This window comes from Lacerta agilis, chromosome 15 (assembly GCF_009819535.1).
Source record: "Lacerta agilis isolate rLacAgi1 chromosome 15, rLacAgi1.pri, whole genome shotgun sequence".
Taxonomy (NCBI): domain Eukaryota; kingdom Metazoa; phylum Chordata; class Lepidosauria; order Squamata; family Lacertidae; genus Lacerta; species Lacerta agilis.
In genome coordinates this window covers 38,323,505-38,342,762 of record NC_046326.1, presented here as the reverse complement: position 1 = coordinate 38,342,762, position 19,258 = coordinate 38,323,505, and the positions used below count along the sequence as shown (strand labels likewise).

The following is a 19,258-nucleotide window of genomic DNA, read 5'->3' as shown; positions in this document are numbered from 1 at the left end:
TAATCCGAGTTGACAAGCGGCCATTGTTTCTGTCCTTTTTTGCGCAACTGGTGAAGTTCTGAGCCAGCTCCACAATTTTAATATTCTTTGATTTTACTAATGCAAGACAACGGGAAGGCGTTTGTTGTCTTAAAACTGAAGACTTTCTCCAGACATGTTGAAAAGAATGAAGCCTTTGGCTAAGTATGTGAACAGCACAGCTTCAATGACCTGCTGCAGATGCAACACTGAGCCTGAGGGACTGTTGAACTCCTCCTACCTGGCGCGCCTAAGAGTGAATCTCCTGTACCCCCCCCCGGGGGGGGGGAGACACAACACCACTGACATTAACCACTAATGACATGCTCTGCCTTCCTGGTTCAAATCTGCCCCCAGTTCAAATTCCACCCTCTCTTCACAGTAATCATATTAACCTACCTTACAGAGTTGTGGTAAGAACTGCCAAAATAATGTACTGGTACATCAGGTACAGGGGATCTGTGGCCCTCCAGATGTCACTGGACTGCAACTCCCATAATCCCCGACTACTGGCCTTGCTGGCTGCTGGGAGTCCAGTGACATCTGGAGAGCCACAGGTTCCCCTTCCCCAATGTGCATTTAGAAATCTGAACTCTCAGAGGAGCTCCAGAAAAGGTGCGGAGAACTGCACCTTCCCCGTTTATTTCACCACTCTCTCCCTGGGAAGAGCAAAGCAGCAGCAGCAAAGGGCACTATGTGAGGGTGCAAGCACCATGTGCACATTTTGCACTATGCTTTGGTTTACTGATGCTAGGCAACAGTAGGGTATTTGTTCCCTTAAAAATAGAGACTTTAGTGTGGAGTTGGGGGCGGTAGTGGTTAGCTTTAACCACAGCTAACATCGGTGTCAGCGGATTCCTTAACCCCAGTTAAGTTGGAGATGGAGCAAAGTGAGTCCTGATGTTACACATGCGCTGGCTCAATATACAAAGACTTGGGGGGGGGGGTTGCTTAATATTTAAACAGAAGTATAGGATCCCAACAACTTTTATCGAAAACATTTTACCATGTTACTCTGGTGGTCTTATTTGTGTGCTCTATGAAACATCAACATTGCTAGAATGACATCTGGCTGTCTGCAGCTGAGAGATCTGCCATCTTGCAAGGCTTTTGGAGGACCAGAAACTCAAAGAGTGCGGCCTTTAAGACATAATATACCTGTATGCTCCTGTGCTTGATTTCAGCTAAATCCATTCAACAGGTTTCCACTATTTTCCACAAGTATAAAACCAAATAATAATGCCCACTTTTACCCCAAAATTGGCATGCACTTGGCACTGGACAGGGTAGTTTTGGGTTGCAAAGGAAATAATAAATGCCCTCTGCCAGATTCAGGACCCTCAATACAACTTCTACATTCACTGAGGCCTGAGCACACACATAAAGGCCACTGCTGAAGCCCATATTACAATACAGTATATTAAGGAAGACATGGGAAACCTGTGGCCCTTAGATGTTTTGAACTACAACTCCTATCATCCTTGACCACTGTCCATGCTAGCTGATGGGACTGATGGGAGGTGGAGTCCAACAACATCTGGAGAGCTGCAGGTACCCCATCTCTGAATTAGGTTATTGTATTACTATTAAGGCTAGCCCAGCTTTATTTGTTTTTTAATGTTGTTTGTTTTTTAACATCTCTGTTCCGTTTCATGACTTCTTTGGTAACAGTGCAATACTTCCATAAGAGACATCCACTTTGAACAGAAGCCCATTTGAAGGAGAAACCAGTTCCACATGTTTTGCTGGTGCTGCTATGGCAGGGTGGCAAGGGAAACACCACCAAAAACTAAGTTCTACTCAGAGTCGACCCATTGAAATTAATGAAATGTAGTTAGTCATGTCCATTACTCCCAACTGGCTTACTCTGAGTAGGATTGCGACTGGATAAAAACTTGAACAACAGTGCGATCCCACATTTCACAATTCATAAGCCATACCCTTCACCACTTGGAGTTATTTCATCCCATTTCCCTTCTTCAAAAATGTACCATTTTCTTTCTTTTTTATTTAAAGATGACTTTAAACCTCTCCAACCACCTTTTCCCCTGTGGGTGGGGAGGGGGAAATGAAGGGAAAGTTGTTGAAATAAACAGCTTCCTCCTCCCCCTTTTTTGTGCATCATAGATTAACACACCACACTTCAAAAATATATATATATAAAATCTCCCGGGCTGTTTGCCGTGCCCAACCGTTACCAGAGTCCTTTGAAGCAAATCTAAATGGGATATTCCATTTGCAAGTAACACTTCGGTAGTCAAAAGATCTTACTCTGAGGGGGATTTAATGCAAAACCACTCAGACTAGAGAGAGACACACCATCAAAAAGGAAGGGCCAAGAAGTGTTTCCAAGCCCATGTAACACCATTATGGAGGGTGTCGGCTTAGGAACTGTCATAAACACTTCATAATCACTCAGACACAAACCGGGTTGCCTGGAGCACATTAGTTTATTAAGTGCTGAATAGGTGTCCAGCAGAACAGAGAACTAAAGCACAATTCTATAGATAAAAGGGGGGAGTTTGCACGCACTGTTAAGAGGCTTGGGGCATTGGGGTTTTTTTGGGGTGAGTGGGAGGGTTTCTAAATATAGAAATCTAAAAGGGAAGCACCTCTGTACAGCTACCAAGAACAGATAATAAGACAAAACTCCCCATCTATAGATAGATACCTAAAGTGTATCTTATCACGGGAAGGGGGCATGGATTACTTTGGTGGCTTTTAAATACTGTTCAGGGGAACCCCCAAGGCTTATTATCTGTAGGAGTGATGCTGTCACGTTGGGCTTTGGGACAGAGGTCTGAGGTCCCTAACAATAGATGAGCAAGAGGGCTGGCAAATCACAGCAAGGCTTTTTAAATTAAGTGAAATAATGTGCACGACCAGCTAAAGCTGGGCCCCCCAATAAGGCCATTTAAGTCCAGAGTCCAAAACTGCCTAACTGCACCACCAGTCGCAATAGACTGGCATTCCTGAAATGGTTTCTACACCACTACTGACCTTCCTCCACAGCTGCGGAATTATGTCCGACTCCCAAATCATGAGGCTTGATAGTGAAGACCAGAGAGGCTGGGCTATGTAAATCAATTGGGGGACGGGACCTGTCTTCCTCCAGGTGTTGTTGGACTCTCAGTTCCCATCAACCAGCATGGCCAATGGTCAGGGATGATGTGAGTCCAACATCTGGAGGGCCACAGGTTCCCTACCTTTGAAGTAAACTGACCCTAAATCCTAAAACACACTCTGTCACGTGCAAGGGGTTTCCAAACGGACATGGGAAAGGTTGTTCTGAAGATGGAACCTTTGCAGCCCATCAACTGGGAGAAACAGATCCTGAACAAGGGAGCTCTGGGATGGCTCGGAACTTATCAGGAGCTCCAAGGGAAGACTGAGCACAAACTGAAAAAATAGTCCTGAAAAAGACAACGTGACTGCCAGCTTCTCCTGCCAACACATAGCCATAAGGGAACGCATAGTGTATTCTGAGGCACACTCAGTGTGCACAGGGCAACTATCTGCCCTGGGTCTAGTAGGAAAAAAGGAACACAGAAACCCCAGCAACGTGCAGAGCTTATTTTGCAGACAATGTGAAAAGGGTTTTATTGCTGGACTGTAAGGATGGGGAAGAAATCTGATTCAGTTTGCACTTAATGGTTAATCTACTTACAGTAAATTTCCACTTCCTGAAACTGAAATGTAGTCAACCTTTGAAGTTCTAACTTGTCTGAGTTTTGCAATGCAGCTCTCCAGCTAAATAACATGCACAAATTAGTTTGCAAATCTGCAAAGCTTAAGACTACAAAAATAAGAAACCAAGAGAAACAGAAATTGACAGATTCTGCCACCCTCCTGCAAAAGAAGCATCTCCTCGAGTGCCAGCACATGACACAGAATCTGTTCAACATCATCCCTGCCTTCCCCTGTCTCTTCCAAAGTTTGCCGCAACCAAAGCTGCTGATGCAGCTCTCTGCAGCTCTCCTGTTCTTAGCTCGGTATCATAGCGACACCTAATGTTCATTCCCAAAAACAACACTCTTTGTGACGGCACAGCACTCAAAAGACACACTCATTCTTGTTTGACACACCTGACAAAATATTATGAAAAGCAGCAATTGATTGAAGAACATTAAAATAAAATAATAAAAAACCTCTGCTGGGTTAATCCAGAGGCTTATATTTTTCTTTTTCCTTTTACAAGCTTTTTATTGATTTTTATACAAATGCAAATGCAAGAACCATTAAACACTTACCCAGCAGTACATATAACAGTGTTTGTTCTATGAATTGAATTTAGCCATTAGCTTACTCATTCAATGTTCACACATATTACTTAACGTAACCTCTCCACTGAGAAGATTGAAAGGTTGGTGTAAAAAGGTCTTGATTGTGATCATTAACTTATGCTAAGTCACAAACGAACAACCACACCCTAGACCAAACCCAACCTCTCTCACCACCAAAGGAACACAAGCGAATAGCAAAGAGAACCTGCACAAGCAATGCTGACACAAAACCCCACACATACATGAAGCAAAATATAAACATCGCCACCCGACCCCATCCCCACTCACTATTCCCGCCTCCACCTCTTTCCCCCTTTTCTTCCTAATGTAACACTAATGTGTCAACAAATGAAACTGATCTGCAGAAAATGTAACTTGAAAAAGAGACACTGCACATACCTTTGTAAACCAAGAAAACTTTCATTAAAAATACTTTTTTAAAAAAAACTTGTGCTAAGGAAAGGGGTCCATGTTTCTTGGGAGGTATCTCTTTTTATTCTGCCTTTAATCCCACTCCTGTGTCTGGTGAGATTCTCAGAAATTGCTGAATATCCAAGATATAGCCAAGATATGTTCAGGGGTATTTCAGACTAGTTGTTCCATTGTTGAGCTATTGCTAATTTTGCTGCATTCAGTAAGAAGCCTACTAAGTTATCTGTGGTGCAAGCTGGAGCCCAAGTCTATGTCGAAAGATGGTAGGACTAAGGCAAGATTTGGAGAAAGAGGTTGGCTTGTAATTGCGGATTTAATGGAGAATACTTCATTCCAAAAGTTTTTAACATTCAGAGAACCTCCTTTAGTGCTTCTGCTTGGCTGGAGTGTGTTTCAGCTATGAACATGCCTCTTTGGTGTAGTGGTTAAGAGCGGCAGACTCGTAATCTGGGGAACCGGGTTCGTGTCTGCACTCCTCCACATGCAGCTGCTGGGTGACCTTGGGCTAGTCACACTTCTTTGAAGTCTCTCAGCCCCACTCACCTCACAGAGTGTTTGTTGTGGGGGAGGAAGGGAAAGGAGAATGTTAGCCGCTTTGAGACTCCTTCGGGTAGTGAAAAGCGGGATATCAAATCCAAACTCTTCTACTCTTCTTCTTCTTCTTTGATTGCCTAGACAGTGAGGTGTGTATGTGTGTACAGAAATCCCACGGCTCAGATGCAAAGCCTGTATCAGTTTTGTGGACCCAAATACATTATTATTATTATTATTATTATTATTATTATTATTATTATTATTATTACAGCAGGAATTTTACCTCATTCCTGATTTTATCATTCTACCTTGAATTTTATTTTCATTGTAGTAAGTTTCTTGTACACAACTTAGAGCCAACTGTGAATAAGCAGGGTATAGTTTGTCAACGTAAAGAAAGAAGAATGTAGACAAGAAGAAGAAGAAGAAGAAGAGTTTGGATTTGATATCCCGCTTTTCACTCCCCAAAGGAGTCTCAAAGCGGCTAACATTCTCCTTTCCCTTCTTCCTCCCCCACAACAAACACTCTGTGAGGTGAGTGGGGCTGAGAGACTTCAAAGAAGTGTGACTAGCCCAAGGTCACCCAGCAGCTGCATGTGGAAGAGTGGAGACACGAACCTGGTTCCCCAGATTACGAGTCTACTGCTCTTAACCACTGCACCACACTGACAAGAGTTAAGAACGTAAGAAGAGCCCTGCCGGATCAGGCCAATGGCCCATCTAGTCCAGCATCCTGTTCTCACAGTGACCAACCAGGTGCGGAACCTGCAAGCAATCAGGGCATGAGTGCAACAGCGTATCAATGAGGTACTTACAGGTATGCTCCATATCTGTATCCCATCGCTGTAGCCAATCATGAGCAGCAAAGGAGGCTCATTGCCAGTGCTGTGCATCTCGTGCAATTCTACATTCCTTGAGGTATCTAAAAGGTACAGAAGGAAACCAAGAAGTCACAGCAAGTGCAGCATCAAAGCAAGGTGACTCTTACACACACACACGGTTTAAACATTCTGAGCAGTTAACAACAGACGGAGCTTGTATTCTTTATGGTGGTATTGTTTTGTATATGTTTGTGTTTGTTGATTGTCGTTTTTATAAAATTTAATAAATATAATTAAAAAAAATAAAAAATAAACATTCTGAGCAGTTAACAACAGGCGGAGCTTGGCAAATGCTGACATTTACCCAGAATTCTGGTAGGACAGGTGCTTTGCATGCACAAGGTCACAGGTTCAATCCCTGGTTGTGCTGGAAAAGTCTCCCACCCCATCTAAAAACCCTGGAGAGCTACTGCCAGGGAGTGTCGACCAGGGACAGCTGAAGTGGTGCCCTCCATTTGTTGCTGTACTACAGCTTCCTGACCATGGGCAGCATGAACCGTGACGGTTGAAGACTCATTGGGATTTTGACAAGCGAGTCCAGAAGAGTTATTCTCTCAAGATGTCAACATCTGAGGAGGGAATTACCTTGCAGACTATACACCAACCTTAAATATAAGTAAGTAAATAAATAAATGTGATAGAGAAGTCTGCTGCAATGCTCCTTTACCAAAATTTAAGTATTAGCCTTGTGCAAGACTTGTATATATATTAAAAAAACAAACAAATGAAAGTTAATGTTTCCCCCACCAACCTCCCCAAAACAGAAGGCTCCATTGTGCCCATTGCAAAACTTGGGGTCCTTTTTATTGTGCATTCACGATGGTATCAGGACACAGTTATACATGATCCCACTTTCAATGATGTTTGCGTTTGCAAAAGGCCTTATGTTGAATACAAATGACTGCTATTAAACATCAGCAAAAATGTAAAAACTGGGTTGTGTAAGTGATACTAATCTGAAAGTGCCAGGTCTTAGCAAACCACTGGAAGTATGGAATTGGGGCCTGCTCCTAGTGGATGCCTGCTAAACATCATATGGGGAAAAGGCCGCAGATGCTGAAAAAGCAGGCACTGGGACATATATAGAAGAAGGTAACCCCATAATATATCCAAGCCCCCAAGCTGTTTAGAACTGTGAATGGTCAAAGCCAACACCCTGAATGACTGGCAACCCAAGAACAAATATAGAAAACAGGACAGTGGGTGGGGAGAGACGTACCATTCAAGTCAGAATTTTCAAATCTGACCCATACAATTTTCTCTTTTTCTTCTGTAGGAGTTGTACCACTGTAGGCCTATAAGGAAAAGGGGGAGAGGGAGAGAAAATTGTCAAAATATTATTATTGCGTACCCATGATGATAATGCACAAAACAAGCTATATCAATCTACTAATCAAGGGGTCAGCAAACTTTTTCAGCAGGGAGCCAGTCCACTGTCCCTCAGACCTTGTGGGGGGCCGGACTATATTTTTTTTGGGGGGGGGGGAATTGAACGAATTCCTATGCCCCACAAATAACCCAGAGATGCGTTTTAAATAAAAGCACACATTCTACTCATGTAAAAACACGCTGATTCCCGGACCATCCATGGGCCGGACTGAGAAGGCAATTGGGCCACATCCAGCCCCCGGGCCTTAGTTTGGGGAGCCCTCTACTAATCCAACCTGTTGGGCTTACAACAAAACGTTGCAGTGTATCCTCCTAAAGAAACACAGACAGCTACTGTATTTTTTGCTCCATAAGACGCACTTTTTTCCTCCTAAAAAGTAAGGGGAAATGCCTGTGCGTCTTATGGAGCGAATGGTGGTCCCTGGAGCTGAATTGCCCAGGGGCCAAAAGAGGATCATGCTTTTTATTTTACAAAGAGAAAAGGGAGTGTTGAAAGGACCCCGCTCAGCAGCTGATCAGCAAGAGATCGGGAGAGAGATAAGAGTCCTGGCTCCCTTTCAGCCCCGCCCTCCTTTGTTGAATGTGCTGCAGAGGGAGGTTGTTTGTTTCCCCAGCTACATGTGACTGGCTGATTAGATTATCTGTCTGGAAACTGTAGAAATGGCTCCCTTTCCTTAAGATTTTTCAGAAATGTGAGTTAAACCTCATAAAAATGGGGCTTTTCCTCTTTGCTTTTCCCCCTTTGCAAAAAAAGCTGCAAAACCTAGCTGATCCTCGGGGGAAAAAACCCAGGGCTTTTCCCTTTGCAAAAAAAGCTGCAAAACTTTTAGCTGATCCTAAAAAAAGCCTTTTGCCTTTGCAAAAACAGCTGCAAAACTTTTAGCTGATCCTCAAAAAAAAAAAAACCACCACAAAAAAGGGCTTTTAGAGGAGGAAAACTAGAAAAATATTTTTTTTCCTTGTTTCCTCCTCTAAAAATGAGGTGCGCCCTATGGTCCGGTGCGTTCTATGGCGCGAAAAATACGGTATTTCCTTCAGGCAGGGCAGGCCACTCCACATGCCATTTTTCTTTTCCAACAGACTCTCAGTATAATAGAAGTACTAAGTGTCCTTAGTCCTCTTTGTTCTGTGAGGCTTTCATGGGCAAAGGGGGCTGTCCATTTAGACTGATTTTAATTTTAGATGTATTTCTGCAATATTGGAGTTCAACTCAAGGAGGCCAGTACCTTCTCCTTGTCTTGCAGTGGCCCTGTTTTGCCTAAAATCCTACCAACACTCACCATGTTAAGTTTGATATTAGGAGGAGTTTTTAAAATACAACACAATCAAGCCATTAGTCATGGGTCTACTCTGCCCAGAATTTAATTGACTAAACTGTCAGAACTTGACAGCCTTAAAAGCTGTATTCTGCATGTTTAACTGCAATCAGTTTTAAGTAACCTACTTTGCTCTACTGTTAAAGTAGAAAAGTAAGGGGGGGGAATACACCAGCCAGTATTACAAAATACCTGTGCTTACCTGTGGTACGACATCTTGCAGAAAGGTAACAACACTTTCCATATACGACTGTTCTCTGTATGCCGAGAAAAAAAGAGAAGAAAAATGAAAATCCAAAAATACTTCATTTTACTTATGACATTCTATGCCACCTTTGAAGGACTCAAAGTGCTCCCCTGTTTCATCTTCACAACAGCCCTGCGAGGTAAGAGAGGCTGAGGGATAGTGTGGCTGTAAGACAGGGAGTGAGCCTTTTCTAGGGGAGGCTAAGATTTCTACAGTTATGAGCTTTACTCAAAATTGCCACGTGGGAGGAGAGACGTGCAAGATTATTGTTGTGTTTAACCTTAACTCTAAAAGTCAACCAAGTAGTTAAGGAAGCGAGCATGAAAACTCAAATAAAATGTTTTGATATGGACTAAAATATGAAAGCCAGACAAAACTACCTAGCAGCAGATCTCAATATTATCTATATACTCAAACAATAAAATATATTCATGACAGCAAGTTAATAAGAAATTAGATAAAAGAACCCAGTGTGTTTCAACCTAGCAGATCTTCCTCAGCAGCATAATGACCAATGCATTTCTACAGCATAACCAACCAAAACGTCTGGGGAGCAATATGGCGAGGGGGGCGGATATGCTCACTGTAATAAATATACAATTTCAGCAGTGGCAGGACCTGAAAAATATGTTGAAAAGTATTGCAAAACCTGCTGAACATGAACCTACTAAGTATTTTTGTCCAGGTTATTTTTTTATTCACGTATTATCTCTTGGCCACCTCATGAGAAGAGAAGAATCCCTAGAAAAGACCCTGATGTTGGGAAAGATGAAGGGCACAAGGAGAAGGGGACGACAGAGGATGAGATGGTTGGACAGTGTTCTTGAAGCTACTAACATGAGTTTGGCCAAACTGCGAGAGGCAGTGAAGGATAGGCGTGCCTGGCGTACTCTGGTCCATGGGGTCACGAAGAGTCGGACACGACTGAACGACTGAACAACAACAACAACAATTTATTTTTCACCTCAGCCAAAACAAAACAGTTCCTAAACAACTCACAGGAAAGAAAGGGGGGTGGGAGCAAAATTTTATTATCTAATTTAGATGGTCCCTGTTTTGTTTTGATTTATTATATTTCTATGCCGCTTTTCATTCAAATGAATCCAAAACCATCTTACAAACAATAAATAACAGTAACGTGATACCACATAATAGAACGTGTTTTCTCCTGAGGTACTCCACAGAAGCAAACTCAACTGGTTCAACACCAGGTATGCAAAGAGGATGGACAGAAAGGGACAGAAGGCCTTCTACAGGAGAGGAAAGAGATCAGTAGATTGATTTTGTAGTCATCCCAGAATACAAAGAACCAACTTGGGTGGCTCTAGAAGAAGATTAGACATATTTTTGGAGGAGAAGGATATCAATGGCTACTAGCCATTTTTGGAGCAATATGCCTCTGAAAACTAGTTGCTGGGAGCCACAGATGGGGAGAATGGCTGTTGTGCTCAGGTCCTGTTTACGAGCTTCCCATAGGGGCATCTTGTTTGCCACTGTGAGAAAAGGGTGCTGGAACAGGTGGGCCTTTGGCCTGATCCACCTGCAGCACTCTTCTTCGGCTCTTAAAATGGAATATCTGTTCTCAAGTAGATGGGTCCGCTTACGGATCCGCAAACCCTGCGGATCCATAAGTGGACTGATGTTTCTTGGCATCAGTCGCTGTGATGTTCAGGCTGAAGAAAGCTTTTGAAGCTCCCGAACGATCAACCAGGAGGGAGGGAACATGCCAGTCGGGCATGTGTCTCTGCCATGGTCCTACTCGTGTGTAGGAAATCCTAACATACTCTAGGTTGGGGCGGTGCACCTTTGGTTCTCCAGGTGTTGCTGCTTCCTGCTTTGCAGCAGGTTGGACTAAACAACCCTTGGAGTTACAGTACTTCCAACATTACAATTCTGTGAACTACAACTCCCATCAGCCCCAGCAAGCCTGACTAATGGTCAAGGATGGTGGGAGTTGTAGTTCAACATCATCTGAAGGGTCCCAGGTTCTTGGCCCCCGCATTAAGAGGTAAGGCATATCAGAAAGGTGTTCAACACCTTTCAATAGCCTCTGCAATGGAGATGCACTCCTTTAAGCTTCATCTTCCATTTGTAACTCCAGGTGCACCACACAAGATTCCTCATTGTACAAAGCAGCGCTTCAGACACTTACGTGACAGCCTGTGGACGAACCACCGCTCCTCCAGTACATCGGCTTGGGCGACGGGGAGACTCAGCAGCCATTGCTGATCGGTAGATTCCTGCATGCAGAAGAGGTTTGATTTTTTTAAAAGATATTTTTACAGAATGTCTCACAAGTTTTCTGCCATTGAGAGAACCAGTCTTCCACACTCATCACCAGTGATATTTAAGCAAGTAGCTGCTGCGTCACAAGAGGTCAACGGCAGTATCATCCTGCAGCAGACCAGAAGAGGAAGGTTATGATGAAAATATGATGCAACCCAGATACATGATAGCACAGGCATAGATGCTTTATGGCCTGGGCACAACTTTGCTCATTCTTAAACTTGACCAAAAAAAGAGGGAAGAACCTCAGGATCTAAACAAAGCACAATTCTTTATTGAAGTTCTAAGTGTTTGTGAGTTAAGAACCCCTTTTTCAGGAGCTGTGGAAAGAAACAATGGCAACAACATGAGTACCACAGGTCTTAAAAATGTAATGCATCATGTATTACATACATGCTAGAGAAAGTTAACCAATCTAAAAATCTTTAAAGCACATGGTCAAAAGTGCACCTATTCAAAAAAAAAAGCTTTGAAAAGTCTGATATGGGTGTAAGTGTTCAGGACAGATATATTTTTCATCATGGGCTTGAAATATTTTGGGGCCATGTAAACTTGCTATAGTATGAAACTTACATTATATTATATAATGCTGCCATTACGGTATTTCCATTTGTAGCTCCTGAAAAAGGAGTCCTTAACTCCCAACAGTGCAGCTACAATAATTTTTCTTCATTGAGCACCTGAGCTTGCTCCCTCTTTATGTGCCCTGTATTTTGAGGTGCTCTTCCTGTCCACTGACAGCATTTTAAATTTTAAAATGTCCAGCTCACTATGCACACGGAGTATGCACTTGCATGAACACACACACACACAGGTTCACACCTTTTATAAAGTATATTTGACTTGTAAGTAGCCCCCGTGTCTAGTTCAGGTGTGGACTACTGAAATATACTCTACACAGGGCTACCCATGAAGATGGCTAAGAAACCTCAGCTAGTAAAGAATGTCGCAGGGAGACTTCTGTAAATGGTCCTGAGATGGATTCATAAACATTCCTTAAGGAACTGGCATAGGCTGCCTGCACAGGGCCCAGTTTATGGTACTGAGATTGCTGTATAAATCCTGAACCACTCAAGACCCAAATACTTGAAGAAATACCTCTCCCAATATGTGCTGGCCCATGCCTTAAGATCAGCAGGGGAGGTTCTGCTTGTGATTGTGATTATAGGTGAGGAGTTGACAGTGTGTTTATCTGCAGTGACACCTTGCCTGTTGAACTCTCTCCCTTTGAAGGGGAGAATGCTTGGAAACAACTGCAATACTCTAAAGCAGCTAAACCAGAAGAAGGAGTGAATCTGGTGAAGTACAGAGAGATGTAGGCAGCAACAAGCAGGCAAATTTAAAGAGGAAAATGTTTTGGTATCGGCGCAGTAAACTGGAAACCACAGGAGAGGTTTCCCACAGGCATCTGCTTGGCCACTGTGAGAACAGGATGTTAGACTAAATGGGCATTTGGCTTGATCCAGCAGGCTTGTCTTCTGTCCTTAACTGCCCTGGGATAACAGCTGATATGGGGTTGTTTAGAAGCTGAGTAAATGAGTAAGAAAAGGATGGGGGGGTGCTTCTGTTTTAAACCAAATAACTAAAAGCCAGCACAACATCACCAGCTAACACTCAGAGAGCCAGTGTGGTGAAGCGGCTAGTGTGTCATACCAGGCCAGCTCAGCTATGAAGTTCATTGAGGAACCTTTTGCCATTTGCTGTCTATTAGCCCAGCCTAGCTCACAGGCTTGTTGTGAGGGTGAAATGGGAGAGGGAGGAGACACCATTGGAGGAAGGGCTGGATAAAAGCAGACAAAATACATCCAGTGTGCAATGAATGATATCTGCCATAGTCAAGAGCCACTCTTTTTCTAAACCTCATCTTTTTTGGGTGGGATTTTCCTTTTGGAACACCCTTCCCATCTTCACAAATCAGGTTCTGAGATATTTATCGCTTGCTGGTGTCTGACCAGACAACAGAAAAACAGACTTTGAAACTGACCTTCCAACTGGAAGAGAACTGCTGGTGCAGAGAAGATCAGTACCTGATCCTGAGTAGATGATCCTGAATTATGAACACTTGCTGAACACTGCAGTTGTTTGCCCCTTATGAATGAGATGAAAGGAGCAATCAGTGCACAGACAAAATCCCTGAGATTCATTTGGTTTCTCCTGGAAAGTGGTCAACTCAATCTGCTCTCCTGGAGCAGCTGGGTGAGGGGGTAGCAGTACAGTAAGCCCACAACGTATGTAGGGGTTACATTCCAGGGACCACGCCTAAACTCAAAATTATGTACAGTCAAAACCCATTGGGTACCATGGAAGGTGAGACTGCCAAAGTCATTTTTCCTGGAACCCTGCCCCCTTTGTTTGTTTGTTGCCATGCATGTAAAGCTGAATGTGCACAAGTTAATGAGTATAAGTTGTATAAAAGATAGCCAATTAGCACACATCCCAAATATCTTTCTCCAAAGAAAATTCTACATTACTGAAAAAACAGTACTGACTTGCTCTACTGTCACTTTCCTTGCCTGCCTTGAAGATAGATGCCCCCTAAGGGAAGCAACATGACAGTTCCCTCCACTCCCCAAGACTAGGCTTGGTTCAATTTTAAATGTCATACTTTAAATATTTTAGCCATTTAAAGCAGAGTCAATAGTGTGGTCAAAACAAACCTTCTCCCCTCACTCAGGCATATACAATGCACTGGCCAGCAGGGGGCTGCAGCACACACTAATGACCCGAAAATCCAAGGTTGGCAGAACTCTGTTACCACTGCTTAGGAACAAAAGCACAAAACCTGATGGTAGTTGCTACCTCCTGCTAGGACACAAAGCAGTTGGTATATCCCACTCCAACCCACTTCTCCATCTGTTTGCACACTCAAAGAATAGCAAGGGATGGAAGTGGTGAGCTGTCAAAGGTTTGTTCCACATGGAGTGTAAAAGCATTCATCCTAGGGAAAGGGCCACAGTTCAGCGATAAGAGCATCTTCTGTGCCTACAGAAAATCCAAGGTTCAATCCCTGGCATCTCGAAGCAGGGCAAGGAAAACTATCTGCATGAAACCCTGGAAAGCAGTTGCCAGTCAATGTAGGCTATACTGAGCTAGATGGACCAATAGTCTGACTCAGGAGAAGGCAGGTGCCAATGTTCCTATAGCCCCACCACCACTTTCAGCTGAATTATGACTCTAGTCTCCATCTCTCCAGCTAAAGTTTTCCCACCTCTCCTACTGCCATATGTTTCCACCCCCTTCTCAAGCATTTCCCATCCACTCATACGAGCATACCTACATATACACACAAATACATACATATAATACACATAGAGGATGTACTAGCCTTAAGATTTTTAAAAAAAAAAAACTGTTCCTGCCTTTTAGCAGGCTTTCTGTGGTTTTTAATTGCTCTGTAGTTTCATTCTTGTGGGCCTTGGCCTACATTGCTTTTTATGTTGAAGATGGCAAGCTGCCTGAATGTTTATTACAAAGGTAGGGGATAAAAGCTGAAAAACAAGAAACAATGAGTGTGTTTGATCCCATTTACACATTATATGTACTTGCATGTATGACAAATACAAAAATAAATGTCATATCTGTTAACCTCTTTCACACAAACGTGTGATTACACATACCGTATTTTCTGGCATATAAGATGACTGGGCGTATAAGACGACCCCCAACTTTTCCAGTTAAAATATAGAGTTTGAGATGTACTCGACTGCAGATTCTCCACCTGGCGTATAAGACGACCCCCGACTTTTGAGAAGATTTTCCTGGATTAAAAAGTAGTCTTATACACCAGAATATACAGTACATCTCTGCCCCAACCCCAGGAAGGCTTGCCCAGAGCCTTTGTTAAATATCTTTAGGCACCAGACAAAAACATTCCTCTTCTTCCAGGTCTTTGTTTAATTAAACAATCTGTGGCCTTTTAAACTTTGATAGGGTCACTGTTTGTTGCTTTTGTTATTTTGGTCTGTATTTTTTTGTTTTTATATTGTAAACCTCTCTGTGATTCTCAGTATAAAAATATAAAAATCAAACAAGCAAATCTGCAGCTCATTACTGTATTATTGGGTTGCCCCAGCACTCTAGGCAGCTTCCAACACATATCAAAACATAATAAAATATTAAACATTTAAGAAAACTTCCCTATACAGGATTGCCTTCAGACGGCTTGGGGGTTGGATAATTCCATACCCTCCAACATTTCTCCAATGAAAATAGAAACATCCTAAGGAAAAGCGGGACATTCCGGGGGGGGGGGAAGAAACTGGGACGGCTTCTCTAAATCTGGGACGGCTTCTCTAAATCTGGGACGTCCCTGGAAAATAGGGACTTGCGAGGGTCTGCATTAGGGCAATACATTTAGTAGGCAGACTGAAATGTCACAAAATATAGCGTGCACAAGTTTTCAAGTTCTCCAAAACCCCACCAGCCTAGATGGTAAATAAAGCAGGGAGTGGGAGGAGAAGAAAAGTGGCCAGTGTTGCTGCAAAGGAGTCTGGATTTAGTCCGTCTTACTGTGTGTGTGTGTTTGTATGTTTTGTGTGTGCGTGCATCTCAGATACAAACACATTTGCTTTTATGCGAACCACTTCGACAATGCCTGTGTTTGTAGAAAATGCAGTCCATATCTAAATCAGCTATGACTATATACGCACCCAGGTGTGTAATAATAATAATAATAACTATTACTCCACCACTTATGAATTGCTTCCTATGAAGTGCCTCAAAGTGATTTCGCAATAGCAGGCCGTGGCCAAAGCTAGTCAGAGCCAGAGACAAAATTGAAAGGAATAGAAATGCCTGCTTCAGGTCCATAACTCCCAACGGCTCTACTCTTGAGTAGAGCTCTGTCGTGGACTTGAAGCTGCCTTTGATATATGCAGTCGCTTTCTACACAGGTTGCACCCAGCAGGTGCCAAATTTATATAGCACTCCCTCCCACAAAATGCCCACCTTCCACTCCTTTCCCCTTCCTCACTTACCTGCGTCTCCCTCCTCCTCCTCCATTCGCCCCCCATATCCCCCTTCTTCACCCACCCCACAGCTGCCAACCAGGTCCTCCCCTCCCCCAAGGCATGTCATTGTCTCCCTCACTCCCCTTGGCCCTCGTATGTATGCAGTTACCTTAGACATGTCTCCCCCTCCCTACACATTCCCCCTTCCCACTTTCTCTCCCCTCAATAGGGAGCTGCCACCCCCCCCAAAGTAATGCCCCCCCTCTCCGCTGCCCCTCCCCCCACCCCTTGGCACTCCTGTCAGCGTCAGCCCTCCCCCCCCCACCTCGCTCCAACTAGCCCCGCCCGCCCGCTCTTACCTGCTGCTGCCGCCCCCGATGCGTCCCGCTTCCTTCCCTCACTGACAGAGTGTTTGGGACCCTCTCGCCGGCCACCACACCGACAGCCAATGGTCTGCCAGAGAAGGCGGGACTTGTTCGGCCGGCTCCTCCAATGGCTCCGGGGGACCCGGGGAGCGACGTCACGGGCACTGCGGGTGGTTGCACTTCAAGAGCTCTGCCCCGCTGCCGAGAGGCTCCTTCTTCCCGGTCGTCTCCAGCAGGATAGGCTGAGAGAGTTTAGCCTCCCCTCAAAAAAAAAAAAAAAAAAAGTGGTGAGAGGTGGCGGGGGGGGGGGGAGATACGCTTTGGGCACGCCTACCTGAAGGAGGTTGCGGAGGGAGGCTTTGTTTACATCCGGGGATCAGATAGAGGCGGGCGCTTCAGCCGCAGGCGAAGATAGGTCACGGCCGGTCGGAGCTGAGTCAGCGCGACCAATGGGCTTCGAGGGCGTCAGAGCGGGTTTAGCCACGCCAGACGCTGGTGACTCGCGCGGTTGTTTACCTCTTTCTACTTGGCGAGGTGAGGAAGGAGGGGCGGAGGAAAGAGACCGGGGCGCGTGACGACAGCGCGCGGCCAACGGCGCGACGTAACAAGCAGGAAGCCGGCAGGAACCATAGAGAGGGAAAATATAGAGTGGCAAAATAATCTCTAGGTGATTTCCGGTCTTAACAAAATTGATTTGTGTGTATATAATTTATTTATATATACTTGCGAAATAATTGCGCGAGTCTCTGTGTTAAAGGGTGTATTTTTTATGCTTCGAGCTGTGTCCCCATTAGGGGTTTGCGCCATTGAGATGCCAAGGGATAGAGCGGCCTTTGCAGTGTGGAGATTCAACAGGTGCAGCGCAGTCTTGGAAATGTGGCTGTGTTGAAGAGGGAATGTCAGCTGACTAATCCTCTTTAGCCACCCCGCATCATGCCAGCCTTCCAGGGCCATTGTCCAACACGTATGTTGAGGAAGCACCTTTTAAATACTGTACTTAGAAACACACGTGTACCATTATGGGTTAACTATTTGGGGGCATAGTGGTTAAGATTGTTGGCCCAGGTCCTGGGAGACCAGAGTTCGAATCCTCACTCGGTCACAAAGCTCAGTGGGTGACCTTGTTGTTGTTGTTCAGTCGTTCAGTCGTGTCCGACTCTTCGTGACCCCATGGACCAGAGCACGCCAGGCACGCCTATCTTTCACTGCCTCCCGCAGTTTGGCTAGTCGCTTCGAGAACACTGTCCAACCATCTCATCCTCTGTCTTCCCCTTCTCCTTGTGCCCCCCATCTTTCCCAACATCAGGGTCTTTTCCAGAGAGTCTTCTCTTCTCATGAGGTGGCCAAAGTATTGGAGCCTCAGCTTCAGGATCTGTCCTTCCAGTGAGCACTCAGGCCTGAATTCCTTCAGAATGGAGAGGTTTGATCTTTTTGCAGTCCATGGGACTCTCAAGAGTCTCCTCCAGCACCATAATTCAAAAGCATCAATTCTTCAGCGTTCAGCCTTCTTTATGGTCCAGCTCTCACTTCCATACATTACTACTGGGAAAACCATAGCTTTAACTATATGGACCTTTGTCGGCAAGGTGATGTCTCTGTTTTTTAAGATGCTGTCTAGGTTTCTCATTGCTTTTCTCCCAAGAAGCAGGCGTCTTTTAATTCCGTGACTGCTGTCACCATCTGCAGTGATCATGGAACCCAAGAAAGTAAAATCTTTCACTGCCTCAATTTCTTCCCCTTCTATTTGCCAGGAGATGATGGGACCAGTGGCCATGATCTTAGTTTTTTTTTTTTTTATGTTGCGCTTCAGACCATATTTTGCGCTCTCCTCTTTCACCCTCATTAAAAGGTTCTTTAATTCCTCCTCACTTTCTGCATATAAGTTAAATAAGCAGGGAGACAATATACAGCCTTGTACTCTTTTCCCAATTTTGAACCAATCAGTCGGTGACATTGGGCCACGTCAAAGTGCAAGTAGATAAATAGGTACCACTCCTGCGGGAAGGTAAACGGGGTTTCCGTGCAGTGCTCTGGTTCGCCAAAAGCGCCTTAGTCATGCTGGCCACATGACCCGGAAGCTGTCTGTGGACAAACGCCAGCTCCCTCAGCCAGTAAAGCGAGATGAGTGCCGTAACCCAAGTCGTCCACGACTGGACCTAACAGTCAGGGGTCCCTTTACCTTTACCCCCACAGGATTGTTGTGAGAGTAAAATGGGTAGGCGGTGGAAACCATGTATGCTGCCACCTTGAGCTCCTTGGAGGAAAGGTAGGGTAGGAATGGAAATAAAGTGAGCAGATGGTACAGGTAGCTCCCCCACCCCAGTAACTGAGCATACCTGGGCAATGTGAACTTTGTAACCATCTTTTAAATTGATCGTTTTTAGTTGTGATTTTAATTGATGTTAGCCGCCCTGAGCCCGGTTCTCTGGCTGGGAAGGGCGGGGTATAAATAAAATTATTATTATTATTATCCAAGTCTGTCAGCCTGGCATCCTCCAGCTGTTTCGTGGACAACAGCTCTCATCAGCCCTAGCCAGGATGCGCAGCAATTAGATTAG

The 19,258-nt window shown here is 44.4% G+C and overlaps 1 protein-coding gene across 1 annotated transcript in view; it reads right to left on the bottom strand.

Moving 5' to 3' along the window:
• Nucleotides 1-14,700, bottom strand: part of BCAS3 (BCAS3 microtubule associated cell migration factor) — a 455,244-nt gene extending 440,544 nt beyond the window's left edge. The window contains 6 exon segments of the mRNA XM_033171393.1: nucleotides 6,083-6,189; nucleotides 7,368-7,443; nucleotides 9,056-9,110; nucleotides 11,253-11,340; nucleotides 13,371-13,474; nucleotides 14,684-14,700. Coding sequence (XP_033027284.1) covers nucleotides 6,083-6,189; nucleotides 7,368-7,443; nucleotides 9,056-9,110; nucleotides 11,253-11,340; nucleotides 13,371-13,474; nucleotides 14,684-14,685 — 432 coding nt within the window. The 5' untranslated portion in view covers nucleotides 14,686-14,700.
• Nucleotides 14,701-19,258: the final 4,558 nt, after the last annotated feature.